The sequence below is a fragment of the Maylandia zebra genome, linkage group LG10 (assembly GCF_041146795.1).
Source record: "Maylandia zebra isolate NMK-2024a linkage group LG10, Mzebra_GT3a, whole genome shotgun sequence".
NCBI lineage: Eukaryota > Metazoa > Chordata > Actinopteri > Cichliformes > Cichlidae > Maylandia > Maylandia zebra.
Window position 1 is genome coordinate 12,472,079 of NC_135176.1, and position 22,349 is coordinate 12,494,427.

General features: G+C 41.4%; 1 protein-coding gene across 2 annotated transcripts; it reads left to right on the forward strand.

Annotated features, from left to right (window-relative positions):
• Positions 1-555: 555 nt before the first annotated feature.
• nlgn3b (neuroligin 3b) lies at positions 556-15,950 on the forward strand. Of its 2 annotated transcripts, XM_004573359.5 has the most exons (7): positions 556-907; positions 4,162-4,832; positions 6,437-6,484; positions 7,305-7,454; positions 8,315-8,500; positions 10,518-11,307; positions 14,492-15,950. In XM_004573359.5, exons 2-7 carry the CDS (start codon positions 4,352-4,354, stop codon positions 15,288-15,290), a joined length of 2,454 nt encoding a protein of 817 aa, XP_004573416.1. In that variant the 5' UTR covers positions 556-907; positions 4,162-4,351; the 3' UTR covers positions 15,291-15,950. The 2 variants fall into 2 exon arrangements, with proteins under 2 accessions (XP_004573416.1, XP_004573417.1); XM_004573360.5 differs by lacking the exon at positions 6,437-6,484 and having other exon boundaries at positions 557-907.
• Positions 15,951-22,349: the final 6,399 nt, after the last annotated feature.

Consider the following 22,349-nt stretch of genomic DNA (forward strand, 5'->3'; position numbering starts at 1 on the left):
CAATTCCCCACATACAGGTGCTTAAACAGAAAGTCAGCAAGCTAGAGAAAAACAAAAAACAATTACTGGAATGATCTGTTTTTTGGGGAAGATATATTTTCCCCCTTACCTGTCATAGACTGGTTTCCTAGCACCTGTGGTCATTTTGGCTCACAGCATTTAACTAGTTTTTGTTTGTTTGTTTGTTTGTTTGTTTGTTTGTTTGTTTGTTTTTTTGTTTTTTGCATCTTCAGTCTGATTGTTTGTGTAGTGTAGATCTAGTACGAATAAGATTTTTTAATGACTCTACTGGGTGATCAGGTCTAACATGTGCTGCAAAGCATGGGATAACACTGGAGGGTGGTTTGCAACATTTTCTATTTTGCCGTTGTTGTCACAATTTGCTAAAAAGGCTTTTGCCAATGCAAATGTGTCTGTGGTCTCTCTCTCTCTCTCTCTCTGTCCGTGCAGGCCTGCTCACTTTACTTTTTGATGTGGTCAGTCGTAGATGGGTTTTACCTCTACACGAAATGTGTGCGCCCATGAGTGCAGTCCGAGGTTAAGGTGCTTAGTTAATGGTTTCTAAATTGGGATTCAGTCGGGTTTTTTGGATGGTGAATTTAATGCACCGGCGTATCCCGGTGGTTGCCTAGTAACGCGCTAGCAGTGGGCGCCGTAGAGAGATCTCTATGGTGGGCGCTCCATTAAAACCGTTGGCGCTCCTGACCTTGGCGTCGTGAATGCGCAAAGCACACAGACTGTGCGAAGCAGGAGATAAGAGTGAAGATCTGCGCGTTTGATACCGAAACCGGAGAAATATTCCACTCACACTCACACACACGCACGAAACATATTGTTTTATGTAACTGACGGGCATAGTATGGAGGAAATCTTGAGATGGAGCGCGTCTTAGCTTGTGAATAAGCAGGTGAGTTAACCTAATGATTCTGATCTTTTTAATTCCTTTTTTCTTCTCTCCATGAGACGAATCTTTGTTCAGATTGATCACTGACATCTGGGTTGACTGTGTTCTTTAAAGCGATTGCTTTGCGATTTACCACAGTGGCTCTTTTCTGTGCTCGGTGTTTTATTTTCCCCATTTTATCCAATATTACACCGTCCTAGACCTAGATTAAACAAGCTTCCCAGTCACAACGTGAGGCGCGCGCACACACACAAACACACACACACACACACACACACACACACACACTACAGCAGTTTGTCGATGCTATGTGGGCTGTGGCTTGGTTTTCTCTGGTCTGCATCCTTGCATTAATTTATAAAGCGGTGATCATTATGTTTGAGTGCTACCTACACCTTCCGCGGAGGATATTTTTTCACCCCTACACCAATCCCTGCTCCTCTTTATTGCCTTGCAAAATTAGGGGGATTTGGGAAATCCACTAAAACGGGTTTGATCCACACCAGTCGAATTACAAGGGCATTGGGAGCTCGGTAGCCCACTGTTGTCTGACACAGGCTCCTTCTCCAATCTTTTCATGTCAGGGGGGGCCCCGGGCTACCAGGATCCAGTCGATAAGATGTTGTTGAGATTTTTTTTATTAGTGGTGAATTGGAGTTGATTTGTGTGCCTGTCAATGATGTAGGTGTAGAGATAGTAATGGTGGGAGTGAAACATGATTACAGCAATCATTCTAATAGGTTTGTAACTAGGATCAAGTCAGTCAAATGGGAATTGAAGTATTTTGGCCTCAGGGACGCTAGGTATTCACTTAAACCACCGATGTGGCGCAGCCACATGTGTGTGTGCATAGTGCAAACAAGCCTGTTAGAGTAAAACATTATGGTTGTAAAACAGTTTCTTTTTTAAAAATATAACTTAGTTACTGGGTTCTGGGCATGTTGCCAGTCTAAATTGCTAAATAACTTGCGGTGTATCATACTTGACTGAGTGATAGCTCAATTTTATTACATGGCCCATTTGGTGTAAGCTATAAAGCTTTTATCCACATCTGTCCCATCGCACACCAGAAGAAGTTGGGAAAGCAGTATGCAGGCGCTTTGACTGTCTGCAGTGACGTCAGTGAAACAAAATAAGTATTTTATATGAGGTACAGCCCCAAAAGAAACCACCTCAGCTTTGCTCCGACACTTAAATTAGGACTCTGATTGAATGTCAGATGGAGAAAAACGTACCGATGGGTTGAAAGCAACACTGCAAATGTGTGATGAGGAAGGTAATGCCTCTCATTTTAAGTCCACATATTATCTCCTCGATCTCCAGCATTGCCTTTTTTTTGCTGCTTCTTAAACCAGAGACAACTAACCAAGTCTGACTAGTGATTCCCTCTGTACAGCATGTTACCGCTAATTTCATAATGGATAATGATTTCACAGCAGGTTTTGTGAAGAGAGAGAAGGCTTTTTCACCTCTAAATGGATCCAAATGATTTATTATCTGTGTCACTTTCAAACCAGGAGATGTGCCCTGATATACAGAAGAGAAAAAAAAAAGAAAAAAAATCTGCTTCTTTATCTTTCCCATTTAAATGTCGTGGGAGCTGTACATCATTGTCGTATAAAAGATAGGGGATAGAACAAGTCTTGTCCTTTTTGGCTTTTGGTGGAACATTCATAACTGTTAATTAATACAGACAAAGCTGGCCCCAGGCACAGATCTACAATATTTCTCAAATGAACCTCGGTGCTAGTGTGAGAATAAAAATGTATCTGAATTGTCTCATTGCCTGGAAATGGGAATAATGTAATGATGTTCATATTGGTTGATGCACAGCACCTGCAAAAGAAAAGGACGAGCTGCCTCTGTTTGTGTCCCTGCCAGTGTAAACAAAATGTTGCAGAGAACAAGGAAAACCGGTGCGCCACAGCTATGGTTAATTAGTGTTTATAATAGCGGGAAGAAACTGCTCCCTTTCTTATTAGTTAGGTTCATCGGGTTAAAAATGGAGCTGTTTAGCAGCAGGCTTTGACAAACCTCAGTGAAGTGCTTATCAATAATCTAAATAGGTTAACAAGCTTGCTTTTGCTTTGCCTATTGACATGCCAGTGTGAACCTGATGTTAAGCACATCACACCTACTGCTGTCCTAGACCATAAGGACTAAGATGGGATGAATTTTGTATTAGAGCATTGTTAATTGGATGAGAAACTATGCATTTTATTCTCTATAGGTCTCCATGGGGTAAGGTTACACTTTATTTTACCACTGTGCACACATGTGGTTGGGGTGGCTGTATGTGACGCTTACACACCAGTAACTACTTATTATTAGGTACCTGGTGATTGCATTTGCAGTGAGGTACGAGATAGACTAATATGTGTTAATATGTGTTCAGTGACTTGAAGGACTAACAGGTCAAAAATCAAGGAATTCATTTTGCAGCTTCCATTGTTTTGTGCTTTGCAGTTATGCAGTTCTTCTAGGAAATGAAAACTGTAGTGGTTAAAAACTAGAAAAGGCAGTAAAAATCCAAAAGCTAAAATAAATCATCCTGCCTTGAACTCTCCATTCACTGACTTACCATTTATGACACCTGAAAGTAGTGGAAGCAAAAAGTGCAGAGCAGTTACAGACATAAAGGCTTTTCGAAATACTCCACCCTGTGGAGAGGTTTGGGTCCCATCAGGCATGTTTGTTCTGCGAATGTTCATCACTTCCATTATGTATCATGTCAACAGCTGACAGTACTGCTTAGATGCACTGAAAGACTTAAAAAAGAAAAGAAAAGAAAAAGACTGCACTTATGATTTGGGGTTTTTGAAATAAATTAAACACTGAAACATTCCAGTCGAGTCATATTTATTCTCCGCGAGCGCGCCGTTTTTTAATCTTGCTTTGGTACTTATCAAAGATTTGTCTCTTCTGCTCTGTGTTGCTTTTACATAAGAAATTGAGTTCTTAACACCTTTTAGCTCGAGATGGTTTCGCAGCGTCACTCCAACATCACAGCAGATGGGTTTTTCAGATTTTCCCTATCGCCTCCTCCACTGATACACAAAGATCAGTATTCAGTGATTTGTGCATGAGCAAGCATAAAAAGGTTATTATCAAGCCAGTGTGTGCGTTTAGCGCTAAACTGGAGGAAGGTAATGCTTTTATTAAAAATATCATTTATGTGGATATTTTTTGTTTTTTTCACTCTTTTCACACATTTTCATGTTTTTCTGGTCTAATTTGTCAAATCCTCTCGTTTTCAGATCTGTGTTCCCTGCCATGAAAGCTGGAAGTGGGGGCGCTCGATACCTGGTTGAGGTGTATTCGGATTTTATAACTGTCAGATCTAAAGGCGCAGTGAGTGATGTCTGGTTGACAGGGTCAGTGCAGAAGGACTGAATAGACACTAAAGTGTGCATTTGTGTTGTGCAAGGGCACCATCTTGCCCAGACCATGTGGCTGGCTACATTTAGAGACCATCTGTTGCCTGCACACCTGCTACATCGGCAAGGGACTGTAACCATCACCCATTGTGCTCTTCTTTGGTGGATATTATGTTCCTGCTGGTCACTGACCAGGGCAACGAGCCAGAAATTTTACCCAACTGTGACCACCCAGTATGGGAAACTGCGCGGCCTCAGGGTTCCTGTGCCCAGTGAGGTCCTCAGGCCAGTAGATCAGTATCTCGGGGTCCCCTATGCTGCCCCACCTCTGGGCGAGAAGCGTTTCATGCCCCCTGATCAGCCCTCCTCCTGGTCAGGTATCAAGAACGCTACCCACTTCATGCCCGTCTGCCCTCAGAACATCCACAACACTGTGCCAGAGATTATGATGCCAATATGGTTCACCTATAACCTGGACACAGTGGCCACATACATTCAGGATCAGAGCGAGGACTGCCTGTATCTAAACATCTACGCTCCAACAGACGATGGTGAGTTGGTGTGGTAAAAAGGACAGCGATGGCGTTCCACGTCCATTGATCACTGTTTATCGTGGCCCTGATGTTGTGCTGTGATCATCATAAAGCATGCGTGTAACCAATATCCATGCCACTGCTGCTAGCAAGGGCTGATTTACTGCCCAGTGCAATGTCATCATTGTCCGACATGTTGCTGTCACATTAGGGGTAATGATTTGGTAGGCAACTAAAGAGTTTTCCCTGATGCCACTTAATTGATCCTCTGCATACCTAAACATAGACAGACTGAGGCATGTGCATGTTCTCCCAGCAACAGATATCGAGTGAAGTACTTCAGAGCCAAGGTGTTGTTCAAGCACTGGTCCCCCCTTTAACTAAATGAGATTTTTGGTATTTTTTAAAATAACAAGCCTACAGCACCAGTGGAAATTACAGCAGTGCTAGTAAAAGTAAAAGTGCTAGCTTTCCATGTTTTCTAAAACTTCTTTAAAATTACCGAATCACTGCTTTGCTCCGACAGCATGTCTGCTGGGGGCTAATTAGTGAGGTACAGGAGTCAACCGTCTATCGCATGCTGAATCCCCTCCTATTCTTCTAACTAATAGAAGTGTGAAATGAACCAGCGAGGAAACATTTTGAGTGAATCTGCAAATTAGCAGCACAGTGTAACACCACGGTAATGCTGCGTGTTCCCTAAATCAAATGTTGACAAACAGAGGTCTTTAATTCAGGTTACTTCAATTAGGTTTTGGTTTCTTACAGTTACAGCTTCCCTCCAGAGTATTTGACATAAGGGGGGGGGGGGGGGGGGGGGGGGCTGAAAGTTTAGCCGTGTTCAACTTGTAAGATGCCACGCTTTGACTGGCTTTTCTCTGGTAGCATAGCAACAACAGATAAACAGCCTCCTTGAGAGGTAGCAGTCCAAAATGGTGCAGCCCCACAGCCCCTCGAATGAGTTCCTCCAACAGGCCTACTCATCTGGCCACAAACAGGTTAAATAACACATTATTTCAGAGAAACATTGCCCTTTTCTTCTATACATTTTTCTCTCTTCAGACTTGTTCATTGTTTATTTAAAAGGCACCTGGGGCATGCTCTGACTTTATTACCTGTTTCACTGATGTGAAACCCCTTTTTCACTTACCTCCAGTGGTCTATCTCGTCCTGTCACATTACACAGGCTGTTTCTGAATATTGCACTATTCACAGTTTTATCACTATTCACCAAAACACTATATACCTTATATTCCACTCCCTTTGCAAAGAATCAACGTGACACTTTGTCTAAATATAGAGAGAAGGATGAACCAAGATACGTGCATCCTTCGCTGTCACAGTTACTGAAGTGTTCAAAGGCAACAGCATGTGTATGTGCATGTGTGCGTACTTACAAAAGATTTAACGGGTAATACCAATTTGTTAAAACCTGAATTATAAACAGTAATCATTTTGTGTCATAATGTTAGCGTCTTAACACTAACCTTATACCTAACTTCATCTACCTTTTTTGTACCGAGGAAAGTCTGGACCGACAGTATATTATTTAAGAGGCACAGTCAACCATGCTATTTTGAATTCTGTACTTCTTTTTTTTTTTTTTCTTATGTGAATCCCAGGGAGCCAACACAAGAAAAAAGGGGCGGCTGAGATACATATATCTGAAGGTATTTTTAAGAGCTCAAAGTCTTGATGCATGGATTCTTTTAGTTTCATGAAGATCTTACACTCCTTTGTTTTGACTTTCCTAAAGAACTGCGGGGGTTTCTTTTTATTTGAAGAGGAATAAGAAAAATGTTATCCGGTTTATGATTACATAAGTTTCCTGTTAGTGCATCTCGGTCTTGTACTGAACACAGTTGCAATCCTTTCAGTAAGTGCTATATCTCTATTTTCATGCACATTGATCCAGAGATTGCATTATTACTTATCTGTCTTATAGTCCTTTGTAAAGACAGTCATTCGTCAATATAATAAATTGGCCCCAAAACATGAAATATAGATTTTCTGTTCATAGCGAAAACAGAGGACTGTTTCCTTCTTAGCTCATACTAATAAATAGAAAGAGCTCAGAGTAGTGTGACACCTTCCACTTCATATCTATAAAGTTAGGTCTAAACATAGACAGTCTCAAATTTGTGGGTTTTTAATATTGCTTACACATGCATGTTATACATAATGCTTGCTCCGGCACCTCACATGCACTATAGAAACTGTGGTTAATTATTTATTATTCATACACACGTGTCAGAGCATATTTGCCATTTGTCATTACAGCTTCCACACGACAGGCCTCCCACCCTAGCTTGCTTCTGAGCACATTTTCTAAGCAGTCTTTTCCCATACCTCATACTGAAGTGGTTGGGCCATAAAGTTTTAGTAACAGTTCTCCTTTAAGTCTACATTTCACTGCTGTTCCACCCCCACCTCTGCAGGTGTTTGCCTAGCATCTGTGTGTGTGTGTGTGTGTGTGCGTCGATGTTGCAGATATAAGGGACTCCGAAGCACGGCCCGTGATGGTCTACATCCATGGAGGCTCCTACATGGAGGGCACCGGCAACATGATGGACGGCAGCGTTTTGGCCAGTTATGGAAATGTTGTCGTCGTCACGCTCAACTACAGAATCGGAATACTAGGTGCGGTACATTTTAATGGCATTTCAAACAACACATTTAGTCCTGCTTGAACTTGGGAGAATAAACTGTCACCGCTGTCATTAGCGTCAACTGTGCTGCTGTCATTACCGTATAAAATGTAGTACAGACATGAGAGAAAACTATAGTGGAAAGCTGTACAAGGAAATATAGCTTCCTGAGATCTGGGTAGCATAGTGTAGCTTGGTCTGCATACAAATGTTGTCTTCAGAGGAAAAGCTATGCAAACACTTATCATGCCATGTCCTTGTTTCACACAATCTGTTTTATACCCACTCTGAAAACACAATTTATCTTCTTTTAGATGGATTTATCTAATCTGTACAAGATTATCAGCCTTTCTTCGAAGTAAAACAATTTAAATGCACCATTCGCAGGCACTTACAAGGTCGAGAGCCCCCCCACACCCTCCACCCTGTGTTTAACATTCAAAACAGTAAGGTGTTTGGATGAGACTTGACAAGCGAATCAGTAACAAGAGCAAGTGTAAGAGCAACGGTGACCTCGCTGTAGTTTAATGACATTTTTTTCTGGAAATAAAAGGTTTATTTACATTACATTAAACGTTATGAAGTCACTCTTATGAGGAGAGCATTGAAATTTCACGAGCAGCGGAGCCTGGATCGCTTGGTAAGGGGCGCTGCTGCTTGGAAGACTATTACAAGGAGTCGGCTAAGGTAGTGGAACGCTGTGGGAGAGAGCAAAGGCATATTTACACCTGAGGGGGAATGGTGTCAGTTCATTCAGACTCCCCGCTGGGCTACAGCTTTAGATCAAAGCTGTGACATATTTGGTCGAGCTCTTCTTCATCACTGGCTCTGTTGTCTCTCTGTATACACCAGGCTTCCTCAGTACCGGTGACCAGGCAGCAAAAGGAAACTACGGACTCCTGGACCAGATTCAAGCCCTACGCTGGATAAGTAAAAATATCGGGTACTTTGGAGGAGACCCCAGTCGCATCACGGTTTTTGGATCTGGAATTGGTGCTTCCTGCGTCAGTTTGCTGACTCTATCCCACCACTCAGAGGGTAGGAATCTGCAATCACTGTTTTTGAAGTTGTCTCTCACTTTGATGTGGTGTTAATCCCTGCTGTTTGGGCTATAACTAATGCAAAAATTCAGCACCAGGCGGGGGGCAGTTTTAGAGTTTTGTTCTCCAAATGAAGCTCCAAATGCTCTGGCAGGGAGATGAAGTGTTATGATATGGGAGTAGGGTAAAGGGGGTATTCGTTAAGTAAGTGATTGCTTTTGTTCCCCTCTACTCAATCTAATCAGGCTAAAAGCTCTGCCTCTTAAAACGTGAAGCTCTTAAAGAAGCCTACTGGCATTATAAAGTTTTCAGCATGTCTTCGAGTTCACCTGTGACCATCAGTTTTTACCATTCCAACTCATTTATATTTCAGTCTCTCGGCGTGATGTTTGTTTACCCTTGTGTGCCTACCTGCAGCGTCCGAAAATGATTTAAAAATACCAACGATGTTGTGTGTTTGTCGTCCGTCATTGCAAAACCTTGAGCGAAGACATTGTTTACCAAAGACAAGGTTGGCATGAGAATGAAGCAGTCCGAATTCTTAAGATATTCTCATTAAAAACTGATAAACCCCTCCTCCACGGCTCTGGCTCTCTCTCTGGCTCTCTCTCTCTCTCTCTCTCACTCACACACTCACTCACACACACACACACACACACACACACACACACACACACACACACACACACAACTGCTGCATTAGTGTTGTAATTGAAAATATACTTTAAACCAAATAATTTCATATATTTTGAACAGTGTAAGACACTTTGATTTTAATTGAGCTTTACAGCTTTACATTTCCATTTTTACACTCGGTAAAAAGAAAACTAGGTAACAATAAAACATGCTGTTTGATTTACAGTCATCCAAAGCTCCTTGCAAGAATCAAAGATGTGTATTTCAATATGGGTGGCCTGCTGGGAGTTGAACATCTTATCTTTGCTGTATTATTGCCCTGGTTCTCCCATTGATGCTGGCCAAAATCACGAGAAGGACAGAAATTGTGTGTTTTCATCTATGCGAGGACAGGGAGACTGCGGGAGCCGTCCTTTGTGAGGTTTGTATTGAATGTCCTAGCTTGGCTGCAGCAAATGCACAAAGACCTCCGGCTGTCTTTGAAGTAGACTAGCTAGCTGCTGCCCTAAAAAATTGAAATAAATGACAGCAAAGGAAGGAGAAAGTGACACTGCCCCTGCACTGCTTTTCCAGCGAACGCTCTTCCTTAACCCCAGCAGAGTATTTCTGAGTTGATACATATCACTTGTCATTTTTAGGTGCTAGAAACAAAATCCCTAGAGACAGAGGTGACGCACTGCATATAAACAATTCAACAGAGCAGCGTGTTTACTGTATCAACACTGAAGGATCAGGGTAACTGCATATTCAGCTCTCTGCACACACACCCCTGCACCACAGAGTTGGCACCAGCAAGCTACGTGTATGCTAAGCAGCTTGTTAGCAGGACGCCAATAACGTTGCTGCAATTACAGTAGCTCTGTGCATGACCAGTGTAAGGAAAACTGGAACCTCCTCACTGAAAATTGAGCCGAGTTGAAATTGGTTTGATGTGCATTCCCTGTCATCTGCATATAGAGAAGACGCCACATGAGACAAATTAGAAATCAGCCGAGAAAAGAATGGATTTTCTTTTTGGCGTTTTTCATATTCTCAGAAGAAGAAGCAACATTCCTCTTTACTAATTTATTTCTTCTACCCGCTGCTTTACTTAGCGGCGTCTCATCTGCTCAACTCGCCAGCCTTATCATTCTTTGTATTTCTAATCTTCCTGATTAATAATCAAAGTACGTCACATGTGGCCTTGTTTCATCTTGTTGCCACAAGAAGCAACGGGCAGCCAGCCTCAGATTTAGTTATGAATACCAATTAATGCAACGTGAATCATGTATTTGCTCCTGGCAGTCAGGAATGCTGTTAATAAATATGATTTTGCTGGTTAACCTATGTTCTCTGTGCCTTTGTCCTGTGTGTTTTTGTTCTGAATTTTGTCTCCCAAGGTCTGTTCCACAGAGCCATCATCCAGAGTGGTTCAGCGCTGTCCAGCTGGGCTGTCAACTACCAGCCAGTCAAGTACACTCGCATGCTTGCTGAGAGGGTTGGCTGCAATGTGTTGGACACAGTAGACATGGTGTCCTGCCTGCAGAAGAAAAGTGCTAAAGAGCTGGTTGAGCAAGACATCCAGGCTGCCCGTTACCGCGTGGCTTTTGGCCCTGTCATCGATGGTGATGTCATCCCAGATGACCCAGAGATCCTGATGGAGCAGGGCGAGTTCCTTAACTATGATATAATGCTGGGTGTTAATCAGGGAGAGGGCCTGCGCTTTGTGGAGAATGTGATGGACCTGGAAGACGGTGTGTCTGGCAGCGACTTTGACTTTGCTGTGTCCGACTTTGTGGACAGTTTGTATGGCTACCCAGAAGGGAAGGACACACTGAGGGAGACAATCAAATTCATGTACACAGACTGGGCTGACAAGGACAACCCAGAGACTAGGAGGAAGACCCTGGTGGCCCTCTTCACTGACCACCAGTGGGTGGAGCCCTCGGTGGTAACGGCTGACCTACACGCCCGCTACGGCTCGCCCACCTACTTCTACGCCTTCTACCACCACTGCCAGAGCCTTATGAAGCCAGTGTGGTCAGACTCAGCGCATGGAGATGAGGTGCCTTATGTATTTGGCATCCCCATGGTGGGCCCAACTGATCTGTTCCCCTGTAATTTCTCCAGGAACGATATCATGCTCAGCGCTGTGGTTATGACTTATTGGACCAACTTTGCGAAAAGTGGGTGAGTAACAGTGGATTCAGCAAAAAGTAAAGTAATAAGAATGTGACTCATTTACACATTCGTTGAAATGCATTAAATTGCCATTCATTCTAATTTCATATTCCTGTCTTGGCTTAGAAATGATTGTGAAATAACATAACTGTCCCTAAATTGTGCCTTAGTTTTTATTGCTTTGCATCAATTCCTGACATTAAAAAGATTTTAATTTAGACAACTTATTGTGCAATAGGTCTCCTTACCTTTGCTGCAACTGGTTTGACCTCATTAAAAATGTTTTAAAAACAGTTTAACTCTGCACCCATACGTGTGAACTTAATTGCTTCCCTGCATACATAATGCCAGATCCTAATAAAAATCAGACATCAGTCCAGCACAGTCATATCAGCTGACAAAACTGAGTGTATCTATTTAGTCTCTTTTTTAAACAGTCAAAGTCTTGTTTAGCTATCTCTAAAACCTGGTGTAATGCACATAACACAGTTTCATCACTTTGGGCAGCTGTCCGAAAGGTAAGGGCTAATAAAATTTACAGCTTCATTCGCATAAATGTTTAAAGCAGTTCATTGGTGTTTAACAAAAAGGTTACACTGAAGAGAAAGTTTGAAGACACAGTTTAGATGTGCTCTATAAATTTAAGGCCAGCTTTAGTGAGTTGTGTTTTTTGATAGGAGTGACTCACTTTGTCACTACGGAAATACGTCGACTTGTATTACAGATAAATGCTGGTAATAAATAAGTGTTTAGAGACGAACTCTTATTTTTCACTCAGGATCTGTCTTTCCTTCTGGCAGATTAGCTTTTTTTTAAATCGATTTTACAAGGAGGCAAAAAAAATGCAGCCGATTCATCTATATATCTGTCTTCAATTTTCAGCGATTGTGAGTTTATTTTGCCCAAAACAAGCAAAGATCAAATTGCACTAACTGAAAGGCTTCCAGTAGGATGTGGAGTTGGAGTGGAGCTCTGCACCTTTTTTTCTGACAGCTTTGTTTTACAATTCATCATACCAAGGCAAAGATTTACTAAGTGTGTTTGAAGATAAAAGACATCTAAGTGAGTTGTGGTGGAGGGCTCCCCTGCTGCATGCCAGAGTCTTCCTTCATTTTGAATGCACAACTGCAATGAATCTTTGTGGGTGATGGCCCTAGTGGTTGGCAGATATGCAGCACTGATCACTATAGGCTGCTGTTTCAGTGTGTGGGGGATGAGGGGATGCTGAGCTCTTGAGGAGAGTTTGTGATATTACATTGTGTTGACCTGTTGTTTTGCTTATATATTGATAAGGTTTCTCTCCTCTTTCTGTATTGCATTTCATTGGAAAAGCTATCTTTCCTTGTATATTTGGAAGGGCAAAATTTATGGACTTGACTTGTGGGCCTGAGCAATGAGGTTAATGTCATTTTCACCAGAGGGGGCAGTTTTACCAGACTTTTTTTAAGTACAAGAAAAGAGGTTTTGTTAAAAAAAAAAAAAAATCTTGTAAAAGCACCAAGAGTACCAATTCAACTTCTTTAATCAAGTAAAAGTGAAAAAGTACATGCTGTGAAATGTACCAAACGAACTGAATCTCATGTTATATTAATTGCATCATAAAATAATATTAATACATAGGAATAGAAAGTCCATTTCAACTTAAATTGTAATTCTGATGATTGCACTCGGCTTGAATTCCTGTTATGCAGAACAGAAGCAGAGGACAAACAAAGGGAATAAATAAAACCAGCTCTGTTTGCATTTGCCTTCAACTGCAGACTTTGCCTCAACGGCTAAACAGGAAAATGTGTATAGTCAGTGAGATTTAGCATGTGTGTGAACCCTAAGCTTGTGGTGGTGCGGTGGGGAAAGAATCACTTAGAACTAAGATAGAATAATTTCTGTTGTGAGCTCCATTTTTTTGTATACAGGCTTTGATCAGCTGACCTGTGTAGCTGCTCTGAATTCAACAAGATATAAGCAGATGCTTTTGCATAAACTGATTTCCAAAGCCTAGACAGTATAAAGCTAAGGTAGGATTCATTGAGTGAATCTAAACAGCACGATCACCCTCAATCTACTGATGTAATCTTACATTGACCATGAACACCACAGCCGCTCATGCACCAGTCCAACAAAGTACAACATTATAAACTTCACTACACTACTGCAAACCTGCATGCCCTTCACAAAATTGCAACCTTTTATGTAACCTTTTAATAGCGAAATGTTAGTATAAAAGAAATTTGAATGTTACGTATAAGCATCAATTTCAAATCTTAACGAACAGACCTTACCCTTAAAAATAATCAATAATAACCCTAAAAAATAAACCTGTTCTTTTTCTTACATCTTTCTCCATTTCTAAGTGAAGTTATCTCACTTTCTTTGCTCTCTCTGAGGAACAAAAACAACAACTATACTTTTAGCTAGTAGATGTGTGGCAAACTGCACAGAAACACTTTGTTTGCTGACATTTGTTGAACTCTTAGAAATATTGAATTTAAAATCACCTGCTAGTTAAAAAAAACATTTCTTCCTTTATGTTCACTTCTTTTCTGTAGCTCTAGCAGTCACAACTTATAAACACCTTCACTAAAAACATCATTCCAGGTCATTTAGTCCAATTAAACCCCTGAATACAGCGCTAAATGAGGCCTAAATTTGTATTTAAAAAAAAAAAAAAACTTTAATCTCTTTGTGTATGGTTAGCGCCGGTGATTGACACACCGGTAGGGTTGTCTTTTATGTTTTTTGTTCCCTCCATTTAGATTCAGCCTGATGTTTGAAGGTGCTCAGGGACAGCATATAATAACTCCCCTCAAATGGCTAAAGTAAAAGTTTAAGTAATGAGCCTGTTTAAAAATGTAAGGAGCAGAAAGGAGAGTTGTTTGTGATAAAGATAGGGAGTAAAAGTAAAAAGATGCCAAAAAAATACCTAAGTAGAAATTCCTGCAAATTCTTCTTAAGTTTAAGAATAGTAACTGTAACAACCAAATACTTTGCACTTCCCTCCTGTTATTAAAACAGTAGTGATGTAGATATTTTCAATAGTGATGCCCATTGATGTAAGGGCAAATATAAGCCAAATCACATATTTAAAAAATCTCATGTTCATTGAATTAGGATTGAAGAGGATTGTGCTAAAAGTTAATATATATTGAAATTAATTTCCCTCCAAGGCTAAAATTTACCTATGATGTCTTCATAGGGATCCTAACAAGCCAGTGCCACAGGACACCAAGTTCATCCACACCAAGGCCAACCGCTTTGAGGAGGTAGCCTGGTCCAAGTATGACCCCTACGACCAGCTGTACTTGCACATTGGCCTGAAGCCTCGTATCCGTGACCATTACCGTGCAACCAAAGTAGCCTTCTGGAAACACCTGGTGCCCCATCTCTACAACCTCCATGACATGTTCCATTACTCCTCCACCACCACCAAGGTCACACCACTGGATCCCACCCAGTCCAATGGCAAGAGGTCTGGGGGTACTGGACGCCCGCCTTTATCCACTGCCCACAGTAGCGGAGAAGGAGGGAGAGAGATGGGTCCTCTGATCATGCCAAACCCGAGAGATTACTCCACAGAGCTCAGTGTCACTATTGCTGTCGGGGCGTCACTGCTGTTCCTCAACGTTCTGGCCTTTGCTGCTCTGTACTACCGCAAGGACAAGCGCAGCCGCCAGGACACTTCACAGCAGCCCAGTCCGCAGCGCGAAAGCAAAGGCAATAATGCAAGCCACACCACAACAGTAGACGAGACCTTGTCATCCCAGCAAAGGAACCAGTGCGAGGCCCTTCACAATCCTCTCCACGTCTCGCCCAGTTTGGACTATACGCTCAGTCAGCGCCGCTCCCCTGACGACATCCCTCTGATGACCCCCAACAACATCACCATGATCCCCAACTCCCTAATGGGCCTTTCCAACATGAGTCCATACAGCACCTTTCCCGCTGGCTACAGCTCTGCAGGCCTGCCCAGCACCCACTCTACCACAAGGGTATAACCTGGCAGCCAGAAAGAGATGAGAAATGTGACATAGATGAAAAATGGAAATGTAAAGCTGTATTTAGGATGTGTAGGTAAAATAGGATTTAATATGTATGTTCTGTCTTTTTCCAAAGGTGTACAACCGCGAACATCCTGCCTTTGCTTTCTCATAATAGGAAGTCTAACTGCAGAGTCATTTTATAATAATCATTTTCAAAGGCAGTCGAAAAGAAAAAGTGCATTTCATTTTCCACTTTGGCTTTTTTGGAACTTTACCTAGCAAGAACTTAGTATAATGTTTGTACAGTTGGATTTGTATGGGAAGTTTTTCTTACTCTGTGATATCTATTTTGATCTCGTGGAACAAAGTGACATTACAACTCATGGTGGACAGAGATGAGATCTGGGAGAAGCATAAAAGCAGTATTATTATTACTATTATCAAGCTATTTTATACATATTTCTCATGGTACATTGCTTATTATGAAAATGTATTTTTACTGTAATTACTTTAAATGCCTTGTACAGCACATCGCTTACATGAGGAATTACTGTGGAGTCATGCCAACAATGGATTGAAGTTTTACTGGTCACATGTGTTAAAACTGTCCAATTTACCCAAAATATTTCTATCTGGTAGTGCAAATTATAGCACTGTGTGTGTGTGTGGGGGGGGGGGGGGGGGGGGGGGGCTTGGTTTGTGAGAGTGTGGTGCGAGTGTGTGGCTGACAGCTGCAGTACAAAAATGTAAATTAGGCACTGGTTGAAATTAACCATTGGGTTTTGCATATGTAGTATTGTGTAATTTATTGTAGTCTATTTGAGTAACCTTGCTATGTTATTGTTTTATGTGCTTTTCAATTTTTGCTTAGTACATCGTAGCAATAGATCTTCTGCTTCACTATAAAGAGAAAATTGCTTAAGATGTGTTTTTCCTACTCTAACCAAACTCATGGTTCTTTTGGCTTGGCTTGTTTGTCCAGAATAAACTTAGACCAACATTTTATTTGTCGTTTGTTTATGAAAAGCCTACTGTAAGGTCTTCAGAGAGATGACTGTAATTACATTGTAACTGTATGTATACCAATTCAGTTATTCACATTTAAAAAGCAGTTTTATGAAACTTGCAGAATATTGCTCCCTCTCCAAGTGGTTTGGACCCCTTGTCAAGCTAAACCCAGGGGTCTTTCTGTACTGAATGGACACGATGGACCTCAAGCTTTGCGATTTGAGTTCTTTGAACCTATAAAATTGTTTACTGGTAATCTAAATGAGATGGCTATTAAAAGATTTTTGGAACTAAAGATGAGTCTTGTCCGAATCTGGGATTTGAACACAATTTATAGGGAAAAAGCAGGTATAATGACAACTTATAAATCGTATATGTCAAGAAAGGTAGTCCTAAGCTGTATAATATCTAGGTCATGATTAGCCTTAGAGATGCAGTTACAGGGGAACTGTGCTGCATTTACACTGTTACACTGTTCCTGGAGTGTTTTTTAAAACCTTGGTAAGCCGCTAAAAAAAATTCATGTAAGATATTTGAAAATCTGGGGATAAAGAAGTGAGATCAACAGACCTCTGTAACTGGCTTCTCTTCTTTGCTTGAGGCTAGCAGCTGGATGCTGCATCAGCTGACACTATTTCAGCACACCTAACTCTCCAGCTGAAGTGTTTTCTGATGAGTTGCAAAAAAGATGTCTCCAGTTCAGTTATAATTTGGATTTTAAAGTCCAGTATTGTTAAATAGTTTGAATGTGAGGCTGAATAAGTGGAATCTCGATTATTTCCAGTGAAGTAATTTAAAAGATGTGAGGTTAATTTAGGTTTAGATAAGGCTTGGGGTTAAAATTAGACTATCTATGTTGATTTGTTCTCTCTAAAGCATTACTAGGTCAGTAACTTATATATGCTATGTTGGTTATCTTTTCCGAGTGTAATAGATAATATAATGGGTTGGCCTAGCGTCTGGGTCTGAAAAGTGAAACCACCACAGATATCCCTTAAAACTACAATCTTTCTAATAACCAGTGGGGCCAATACTTGTGTCTGTGAAAACACTTCCAGCCCTATAGAGGTCTATGAGAAAACAGCCTTTAGCTTTGACATATGTAATAACTCCTACTGAGTTTTTGGGTTCACTCACTTGTTTTGACTCTAATTGAATAAAACATTATTTCCATTTTGCTCCGTTTTGCATTCCAAGTGTCTGTTCAATTTAATTCAGTGTTATTTATATAGCGCCAAATCACAAAAACTGTTGTCTCAATGTGCTTTATATTGTAAAGGTGCTACAATACTAAAGAGAAAATCACAAAAATCAGACAATCCAATTATGAGCAAACACTTAGTGTTGGTGGGAAGGAAAAACTCCCTCTCAACAGGAAGAAATCTCTGGCAGATCCAGCCTCAGGGAGGGGCAGCCATCTGCTGTGAACGGTTGGGGGTGTGAGGCGACAGGACAAGAGAAACACTGTGGAAAAGAGCCACACATTAATGACTAATTAAAGGAGAAAGGAGAGATTCTTAGAAAGAAGAGATCCTCGGAAAGAAAAATCTCTCCATACACCACAGTGGAGACACAAACCATGCCATGGTGTCTAAGTCCATCTATGTCCAATCTATGAATCAGAATCAGATTGCCTTTTATTGTCATTGCAATATCTAATACAAGAAATTAAGGTGATAGATAGATATTTCTGCCAACAAAGACATTCACACAAAAAAACAGTTTTTACACAGTGAACCAAACCCTTTCAGGAGAAGACAATAGATATTTATGAATATGAATGAGTCCAATTGCCTCACAATAATAATGTTTAATTTAGAACAATGTTTACACATAGAGAAAAACTCATGTTGGACATGTAGGGTCTAAGCAGGTCAAACAGCAAGTGACCTGGTGGAAGGTTTCTTTAGTGATCCTGAAGGCTCTTGAGAGGTATCTCTCTCTTGCAGTCTCTTCCATAGAGGGGATACAGCCAGTGATCTTTTGTACTTTCTTTGGATAGCCTTTTTAATGTCCTGCACTGCGGGAGGCCTGGTGAGATTGTTGGAAATAAAGGTCCCAAAAAATTTAAAAACATGGACCCTCTCAATAGAGTCTCCACTGATGACCGAGCGAGCCTCTGCTCTTCGTGATGTCTATGATTTATTTTGTTTTCTTTTGCAAGATTGTTTGCTGAACACCACATGACCAGTTGATGGACCTCAGCCCTGTAGAGAGAGTCATCTGCCGCTCATATGAGTCCCACTAGTGTGGTGACATTAGCAAATTTAATAATGGTTTTAATGGGATGGACTGAGGTGCAGTGTTTGGTAGGAGAGGAAAGACTAAACTCAGCCAGCTTCTTGATCAGGCTCTATGGCGTGATGCTGTTAATGTTGAGTTATAGTCAACATAGAGCATCCTCACATGTTTTGATTCATTTGATGATTCAAGGTGGAGTGGAGAGCTGTCGCAATGGCATCCTCTGTGGATTTGTTCACTTTGTAAGCATAGTGATGTGGGTCAAGAGTCAGTGGAAGACAGCCTTTGATGTGATTTGATACCAGCCCTTCAAAGCACTTCAGGATTGTAGATGTTAGGGCAACAGGTCTCCCTGTAGTCAGTGAGGGAGTCAGAAGCTTTCCTTGAGTCTGGATTGATGACAGATGACTTCAAGCAAGGTGGGATAATGATTTGTGCAAGGGTTAAAGATGTAGTGGTGAAAAATGCTGAGGTCTGGACTGGGACACGCCTTGAGCACTTTGTTGGGTACCTTGTCTGAGCTAGAAGCTTTTCTCAGCCTTCCTTGGGTTTACCAATCTAAACATGAGGTTCACATCACACTCCTGTACAGTGGTAGTAGGTGTAGATGGAGGGCCCAAACTGGGTCTTTTAACCTCAAAGCCAGCAAAGCAGCTTACCTCCTCTACCAGGGAAGTGTTCATGTTGTTGAGTTTGAGATTGCTGTCCTTGTGATTAGTGATGTGTGTCCTGCCAAGCCTGCCTGAGTTTATTGTCAGTAAAGTGGACCTCAATTTTCCTCTTACAGTCCTGTTTGGCCTGATTGATGCCACTTTTCAATCTTGTCTTCGAACGGACATGAGGGCTAGATCATTCAGTCCTCAAGGGAAACTGGACTTCCTTAGTTATCCAGGGTTTCTTGTCAGAAAAAACGCTGATGTGCTTAATAACACAGGTGGAGATGCAGCACAGTTTGTGTATATTTGAAAAATTTCCCATTTAGTGTGTGCAAAGCAGTCCTGTAGCTCAGTGATAGAGCCCTCTGGGGAGGTTTTGATGATCATTATGTGTGGCTTTGTTTTTTCCTGAGGGCTGCGTGCTAGGGGAAGGAGTAATCAAAGATGGTCTGACAGACCCAACTGTGGAAGGGTCACAGTGCTGTATGCATCCCTGATGTTTGAATACACCCATGTGGCTTTGTGTATAGATCCGCCTGGCAGCCCTGCTTCTGCCTTCCTCTCTTTATGGCACCTTCATTGCTTGGCAGACCCCAAAACAACCTATGGTGAGCCTGGAGGTCTTGTTATGTCCACTGGGATGTTGTGAACTCACCAGAGGTCCAACATGATAGCCACAGGACACTGTTTATAAACTCCTGACATCTATATAAGAGCATATCTTTACAGAGCATGAACAGCAATGCCAGAAATAACACAAAAGACACCACACTAGAGAGCCAAGAGCTATTGCACTAATACACAGAAGTTATCTTGAGTGTAACACATTGTGCACTGTATAAATGATCAGATCTACATCCATCATTTATATACAGATTATGATTGTATCTAGCGTTCGCTATCAAACACTATGGCAATGCAGCCAGTAGTCATCAGACACTGACTGATGAATTGGCACTTTTGTCCAGCATGTGGAGCGTTGAGAATACTAAAATTATCCAGATCTCATCTTTTCATCTTCTTTGCTTGGTACACACCTTTAGAAAAACCACCAACACATTCCTTACAGTCGTCATGTTTAATTAGGTGTTCCTGCTACTGCTGCTGTTTTAGGCTTCATCTTTTAATCATGTTAAAACACACTGGCTGGTTTCATATCCCAAATACCCAGCTGAAAGAGTCTGAGATCACTAAAGATAATCAAACAAACATGGAGGGAAGCTTAGTCCATCCTTACTTCAGCATCTGGGAAAATAAATAATTTAACCCTCGCCACAGGAGGCCTTTGGCACTGAAGTCACTCCCGACTGAGCCTGACTTGTTTTTCTCCTCCAAGTGCTTGTTTGTTTGTTTGAGAGCTGTTTGTTTGGTTTTTTCATAAGATAACACGACACACATTATGACAACGGTGATAAGAGATTATGTAAATACTTTTACAGGGCACTTCTCCACTCCCTCTATATAAACATGCATATTACCATGTTCAGTGTGTAAATACTGGCAAGTGTATCTATCCTAGGCAGTCAGTTATAAAAGTGTCATATCAATTACACTGTCTCATAGGCCTACATTGCATTATTTTAACATACCCTGCAGAGTAGGACCAATAATAATATAGCTACAATTTCCTATGTGATTATGCAAAATAGCCTTTATAACATTTGCACGTTAGCTGAACGCTTGGGCAGTAATATGTTTGCTTAAAATATCAGTTCATGCATTAACCAGAGGCTGTTACGCAGACTTATTAACTGCTACCGAATAATTTATCATATGATCTATGGTAACATCACCGGCCACCATCTGCATCAGCTTTGTGGAATGCAGTTTATTAATAAAGTCTCTTTTCATGCCACCCAAGACAGCAAGCGTCTAAATCCAGTCCCCCTACCTAATCCCCGTCCTTTGATTGTCAACATTAAGCAAAGCTGACAGCCATTGTACACACTCATATGCAGTACAGAGGTTAATTAATGCTTCTTGTCTGTCTCTCTTTCACATTCTCTCATATGTCTTCTTAGAGACTTCAAAGGCGTCACTTCCCTGCACTTTAAGTGTATCAGAGCCAGTGTCATGAATCCTTTCTAAACAAATCACTTGATCTGTAATTGCTTTGAGAAAGGTTGCAGAATGGAAAGTTAAACCAAACAATTTCAGCATCCAGAAGCCGATTATATTTGAAGGAACTGTCTGAGGAGGAGTGATTTTTTTATTTATTTTTTGGGTCGGGAACACAGCAGTCCCTCCAGCTTTTTACAGGATCCGGTGAGTTGGTAAAAATTGCACTGCATCTCTAGCAGTCCCAATAACTAATACAACTAGATAACTGTATAGGCAGCACGGTGGCATGGTGGTTAGCACTGTTGCTTCACAGCAAGAAGGTCCTGAGTTCAATTCTACCATCAGCAGGGTCTTTCTGTGTGAGGTTTGCGTGGGTTCTCCCCGGGTACTCCGGCTTCCTCCCACAGTCCAAAGACATGTACTTTGTGGGGATAGGTTAATTGGAAAATCTGAATTGCCCATAGGTGTGAATGTGAGTGCGAATGGTTGTCTGTCCCTGTGTGTTACCCTGCGACAGACTGGCGACCTGTCCAGGGTGTACCCCGCCTCTCGCCCTGTGACAGCTGGGATAGGCTCCAGCACCCCCTAGATAAGCAGAAGCGAATGGATGGATAGATAACTGTATAATAATATAAAGTGCTGTTTCTCCAAAATAATTAAAGCATTCCCTTTTTAATTCCTGGTAATTAAATGTGATATAATAGTGTGATCATTTGTGTCTTTTGATGATGATATTTGATTACGTCTACTTGTGCACTGTGTGCTTTAAATGGCAAATGAAAGGAGGGTGAGGATTTTCACTCTCTCGTAAAAAAAAAAAAAAGCATGGTGTTTTCTCCTGCTGCACACTGGCGCCTTTGTAGTGAACCCAGCTTTGACATCAACTGGGTCAAACATGAGGGAGGGAGGGAAGGAGGACAGCAGCTGGACCCAACCATCAATGTCACCCTTGTTACTCAACTTCGTCAATGTCAGTCACTGAGGTTTAGATTTATTTTCCTCTTCTGTCTGTGCGTGCTTCTTATCTTTAAGTGTTCTGCACAAATGGACTTATAAGCCACGAGACCTGTTACCTGTGGTGCTGATGTCTGACATGGGGTGTGTGCAA